The following is a 6,644-nucleotide window of genomic DNA, read 5'->3' as shown; positions in this document are numbered from 1 at the left end:
CACACTGTGTTACAATGTGCCCCTATTAGAAATATGCTACTCTATTCTATACTTTTATTAATTCTATATTGAGAAAACATGAGAAAAGGTGAATAAACACTGAGAGTCATATGTTCAGAAATGACTAATTATTTATTTGTTTTGAACTTGTATAGCTGTGTTTTCCTGTGTTAGTAGTCAAAACTCAAAAATGAGTTTATATATAATATATATATAAATCATAATTAGTGGTTGTGTATATGGGTCGCCACTGATGTACATCCTACCACCCACTGTCCAAACAGAAACAAAATGTTCATTTATCTTACCAAGCACTCCTTGATAAAGGCCCTATAGTTCTCCTTGAGGTATTCACACAGGCCTTTAATTACCACTTCTCTCTTCAGGTCAATGCTGTTGCACTAAAAAGGAAAAAACATTTAGCTTTCTGCTCTAGAGTACTTACTTGGAAAGAAAGTCACTGACAGAAGGAAAGGGAGGAGAGTAGAGAATGAAAAAAGTCATTCAGGGATGAAAAGAGGGGGGAAAGGGACAAGACCAGAAGATGTACAGTAGGGCCCTATTGATTTCCACGATGTGGAAAATGTAGATGGAATTGTGGAATCCATGCAGGTATAAAAATGGAATTTAGGAATGAAAGGAGTTTGAAAGGTATGAAAAGTATGATACAGTTAAATCTAATATTTTATCAAATATTTAAAGGGTTAGTTCACCCAAAAATGAAAATTCTGTCAGTAATTACTCACCCTCATGTTGTTCCAACCCCGTAAGACTTTTGTTCATCTTCAGAACACAAATTAAGATATTTTTGATGGAATCTGAGATCTGGCTCAGTCCACAGTCCACAGCTCTCAGTGACATGCGCAGTAGGCAGGGCCAGGCCACAAACTTCAATTTCAGTCATTAATCCAAGTAAATTCACTCTATGTACAACCTTGGTCATTTACATTTCTTCAAAAAACAAACAAAAATACATCTGTTAATAAATGTATAATATTTGAATTGATCTAAAATTAGTGATTTATGGTCATCCAGTGAATGCCCATGGGCACTTTTTTAGTGCTATCGTGGTGTAATAATCTTTTTGGTTGTAAAATGTATTACCCACATGAAATTAAAACGAATGTATCGTCCTGTGGAATCATACATTCACAGACAGCATATGAAGATGTTCAACTAAGATCTTCATCGCTGGCAAAGGATGCATCTGCAGATTTGCTTTCACTTAACTGTAGCTTGATCTGATAAGGTTTTTTTTTTTTTATTGTGATGTTTATATTTAACCGGATTATAATCTATATGTTTAAGAACTATAATTTTCTGGCTGCATGATTACTATATTACTGTCGTTTTCTAATAAATTATGTTATGCCTGGAATTCTAGCAATGTCTCTTTAGAGAGTGACGTGCCTCCTCCTGAATCATGTGAAACTGATGCTCAGTGTTCTGCCTAATAAACAAGGCAACTCATATTATGTTAAAACGTGCTGCTTCATTTTGCTCCATTGTAATACTGTTTTTCAGTTGTCCAATACTCATACATATATGAATACAAAATTTGCACTGCTTCTGAGGTTCTTATTTCGTTTTCTGTGCCCTTAATTCCCTGTTCAGGTGGTGCTGCCCGTGGCAGTGCCATGGAGCGCTTGGCCTTGGCCTGATGTCTGGGTGTGGGTGTGGGTGTGGAGTCTCTGAGAAAGACAGTGGAACCTTATTTTTCATGGTGTCAACTGACATTGTTCAGTGATTCAGAAAAGAAAAGCTTGACTTCCAGGGAAACAAAATGTTAATACAGTGTAAATCAATAAGATTCAGATAAATAAGATAAAGATGATATCAGTATTCATGCATCTCTTCTCCATATTTTATGTATTCATTTATTATTTAAATTTCATAATGTTTGGTTTATAGTTCTCATGATTTCTTTATGACTCTTGTCCACCTCCAGGAAAAGACACATGCAGTTTACCGTGGAGAAAGTACATGCAAGTTATGTTGGCTTGTTTAGCCACAATTATTATGCTCATAATTTATGATTGTGATAAATAATTACAAAATGAACCTGTAATATATCTGTTACCTAAAATGTTCTCTCTTTTAATCATAGTCTTACTACAAGACTGTTGAGCCCGGTGTGAGTAACACTCAAAATATTGTAAAGGGTATGGACAAAAACACACACTTATCATGAGTTTTCAATCTTTTAGATGCCACAAACCTAAAATTCAAAAGGCAGATTTACATTTTTATGTATAAAGACCCAATTTTATACTGTGAAAAATAAATATTATAAATATATAAAAATATATAATATTTATAAAATATTATGTATTAAATTTAGTTTTTTTAATGTGTTTTTATAATTCATTTTAAAATACTGTATTGATTTTTTTTAAAAAATTTTTTTTATCTTATCTATATATAATTGTTATATAATTATTTTGTCTTTTTTATATTTGAATCTTATTATATTATTTTTTTATTTGTTTTATCAATTATTTTTTATATACATTTTCAACACTGTTTTTTTTTTTTTTTTTTTTTTTACATTTCCTTGGACCCCCTAGCACTCCATCCCTGGACCCCAGTTTGAAACCCTTAATCTATACTACTGTGTGTGTGGTTATATTAAACAGTATTGCATTTTATTTTTTATTTTTTTCCAGATATATATGCATTTTTGAATGACCCTCCATCTGAGTTCTATGCCAGTGTGGGTGTTATAGGTTTTTCTGGAATTCTGGGACTTTATTTAGCAAAAGGTATGATTCTTAATTCATTATTTATTATTATTTATTCCATTTTAATAATATCAAGGTCTACTGTTTTGGTTCTTTTTGTTTGTTTTGTCTGAAAGGCTATTAGCAGCGCTTGCCTGGAGGAAATTCGGTCTGTGAATTGTGCGTTCTGATAATCTGTCTTTTTTCCCTGTGTGGCCATACATAAGTGTAAAACTAAAAAGTGGAGGGATATTTTGAGAATTTTTCCATGGATAAGCTCAGTCAATTAAAGTGAATAATATACTATTCCCTGCCTCACTAGAACAGCACAGAAAATTATATGAACACTAAGTTGATTCTTTAATATTTCCACAATTGCTTAAAATTCAAAAGTACAACATTTAAAGGGATAGTTCACCCAAAAATGAAAATTCTGTCATCATTTACTCACCCTCGTTCCAAACCTGTATGAATTTCTTTCTTCTTCTGAACACAAAAGAAGATATTTTAAAGAATGTTGGTAATCAAACATTGACTTCTATAGTATGGGGAAAAAAACTACTATGGAAGTCAATGGGGCCCGTCAACTGTTTGGTTACCAACATTCTTCAACACAAATTATTTTGTGTTTAACAGAAGAAAGAAACTCATACAGGTTTGGAACCACTTGAGTGTGAGTTGAATATTAGAATTGTATATTCTCTGATGATGGGTAATATGACCTGATTGTGTTTTCTCAACGTAAGTGTTTCTGTTTGTTTTTAATAGATCACAAAAGACTACATATTTTCCCGGGGTTCAGAAGGGCGAGTTGTTTTGGAGGAGCTGCTGAGAGGGAAGTCACCATCCAAGGACAAAGTGAGGAGAAATCTGATACTTGGCACAGTGTTGTCCTAGTTTTTTTTTCCCTCTCCCAAGACAGAGTGCATACAGTGCTGATGTCTTGAGCAGGTTCGGATCAAATGTGTATAAGGTTTAATTGCCTTTGACTAAATTGTTATGCCGCATTCTTGAAAAAAACTTTCACAGACATACGCTTCCATTCAAAAGATATGGTTCATGCTGGGTTTACGCAATGTCGTAATTATGAGATAACAGCATGTGAATTTCTACTTCACCGTTCTACATCCTCGGACTTGGAATTAAGCTTTTCTATCATCACTTTCATGTCACGCGGTACAAATGGGAGCTCTCAGAAAATTCCCAGTTAACAATCTGTAATTACGAGTTTTACTAGGATGTGAAAGTCTTAATCTTGTAATTACGGTAATAACAACATGGCGTGAAGGCACCTTCAGTCTGATTTTTCAAATGTTTTTGAAAAGTCCCTTATGCTTACTAAGTCTGCATTTGTTTGATTAAAAATACAGTAAAATATTGATATACTATATTTTCAATAGAAAATGAACTGTGGAATGAAAAGGGTTAGGTCACCCAAAAATAAAATGTTACAAACCCTTTAATATATCAAATTTAATATATTTAATTCCTGTGGATGTGATGAAAAAGCTGAATTTTCCAAGTTGAATAATATGCCGATTTGTAGGGATGGCTGACGCGAAACTGACGTTCCGAAGCTTTTCGAGATCCCGAAGCACAGATTTCAGTTTCGAAACACTGATCCGAAACGTGATTCAAAACACCCATGTCACGTGACTACGGCTAAATGAAGCTTCGGAGCGGCATGGTCCGCCGAATCAGCGTTTGATTGACAGGGTCGGGAACAGACCACACAATCGCACATCTGTATAAAAGTGAAGTCAACGCATCTTGACCTCGTGGGTTTTTGTGAGAGGAGTTTGATTTTGAGATAGCGGATTTTTGGTGATATAGCGACATTTATAGTGCGATTTGTTTAGTTATATTTAGGCTTACATTTAAATGTACACATTGACTGATAGGCTAGAGACAGACAGAGTATACATAATAGTGGATATAGACACATTAATAGATGCATAGATAGAAATATATATAGACATAGATTAATAGATAGATACATAGATAGATTAATAGATAGATATAAATAGATAGATAGATAGATAGAAAGAAAGATAGATAGATAGATAGATAGATAGATAGATAGATAGATAGATAGATAGATAGATAGATAGATAGATAGATAGATAGATAGATAGATAGATAGATAGATAGATAGATAGATAGATAGATAGATAGATAAAAAAAAATGGAGGCTCCACAGAAGTGATGTTGTACATCTGTGGTGTGGGAGCATTTCCATTTGGAAACCCCAAATAAAGTGAGATGTAGGCCTATGTATTGTGATCGGCAGCTAGCCTACTGCAACAATACATCATCCATGATGTGCCATTTGAGGAGCACTCATCCTGCCATTTTGCAGGGTGCAGAGGATGGTAGCATTCCCCCTGTACCTAGACCTGCTACTGACACTGCTGGGCCATCTAAGCAAGGTATGCATTGTTTGAAATATAATTATTTGTATGTCCTTGCTAAAAAATATCTTTGCATGCCAGCAACAAGTGTCCCTTGTGAGAGGATTTTTTCAAAGGCTGGAGAAATTATCTGTAAAAAAAGAAGGCTAAAGGTCCTTTCACACTGGACGCGATTTTGACGCACGAATAATTCGCGCGATGGTTTTATTTTTTGATCAGCTGTTTGTGCAATGACTGCTTCCACACCGAACGCGATGTGCTGCGGCGAAAAAACGACTTTTATTTTTTTCGCTTCAATGTCGATTTTTTTATTTTTTTGTACTTTTGTGGAGACAGAAAAGGCTTCAGCCATCACATACTACAAGGACAACGATTTGAAAGAAAATGTGTGGCGTAGCATTGCCAACCAACTCGGTTATCTCGACTGTGAGTATGTTGTGTGATAGTTTTAGTCGTTGTATTAGTCCTGTGCTGTGTAGGCTAGCAGGCTAAACTACATTTGGGATAGAAAACTATTATCGTCAAAGATAGAGACAGAGACCGTTTTTACTTTGAACATGTAACAAAATGTAGTGAGACTATTTAGGGCTGCTTTTAGTATACTATACATTCTTTGTGTGATGTCTACAGTTTCTAGTTGAATGATTTTAACTTGTTACTTCGTGTGTTACATGTAATGTGTATTGACATTACAAAACGCACTGTGTTTAGTTGAAGATGCCAAAAAACTGGAAAAACCTCAGGGACACCTATGAGAGGAAAAGGAGAGAGGAAAAGGAAACTAAAAGTGGACATTAGCATTTTTAGGCTCGTCTTCACTGGATGATGATGATGAAGTGTCCATGTTTTCTCAGCTGTCGGTGCGAAAGTTTTGGAATGTTGAAGCTGTGAACGTCCAACGCATTCTCATCCTAGGGCGTCATATACTGACACTTTTGACATTTCGTCTACATCCAACGCACATGGCACCCTTTAGCGTCAATATGACACACACAGAGCTTTGTTCGGTTATGGGTAGGTTTAGGTCTGGGGTAGGGTTAGGGTTAGACCGCTAGGAGGCGCCTTCTGGCCCATATCTATCTGCGTCTCATATTGACGCTAAAGGGTGCCATGTGCGTTCGATGTAGACTAACTGTCAAAAGCGTCAGTATATGACGCCTTGGGATGAGATCGGGCTGCAACGTCACAGAAGTCGCAAATTCGCGTAGCGGCTGATGTGAATGGTTTTGACGCGAACTATTCGCACGCGAACTATTCGCTAATTCATTTCGCTTTTTCGTTACGCGTCTGGTGTGAAAGGGCCTTAAGTCCTTCCCCAGCAGAGAAATTTATATTTTTGAATAAAAATCTATAAAAAAGTGAGACATTGTGGCTTGATTTCTTTTATTAATATTAATTTTTCATGACCAAAATAACATTATGCACAGTGAGGAGCCTACAGGTTACAAGCTTCACATATTAGAAAAATACAATAATAAAAAAACAAAAAAAATGTTTATGTCTCGTTGTCAAG

The 6,644-nt window shown here is 35.3% G+C and overlaps 1 protein-coding gene across 1 annotated transcript; it reads left to right on the top strand.

Moving 5' to 3' along the window:
- Positions 1-606: 606 nt before the first annotated feature.
- LOC311285432 (uncharacterized protein) lies at positions 607-5,886 on the top strand (the record flags this gene model as incomplete). Its single annotated transcript, XM_084401087.1, has 8 exons — positions 607-612; positions 1,615-1,680; positions 2,108-2,162; positions 2,667-2,762; positions 2,998-3,011; positions 3,489-3,578; positions 5,080-5,149; positions 5,843-5,886. 8 exons carry the CDS (start codon positions 607-609, stop codon positions 5,884-5,886), a joined length of 441 nt encoding a protein of 146 aa, XP_084257213.1.
- Positions 5,887-6,644: the final 758 nt, after the last annotated feature.

Source organism: Rutilus rutilus (assembly GCF_951802725.1).
Source record: "Rutilus rutilus genome assembly, chromosome: 25".
Classification (NCBI taxonomy): Eukaryota; Metazoa; Chordata; class Actinopteri; order Cypriniformes; family Leuciscidae; genus Rutilus; species Rutilus rutilus.
Note: the sequence above shows the minus strand (reverse complement) of the source record. Positions and strands in the feature narration are given on the sequence as shown.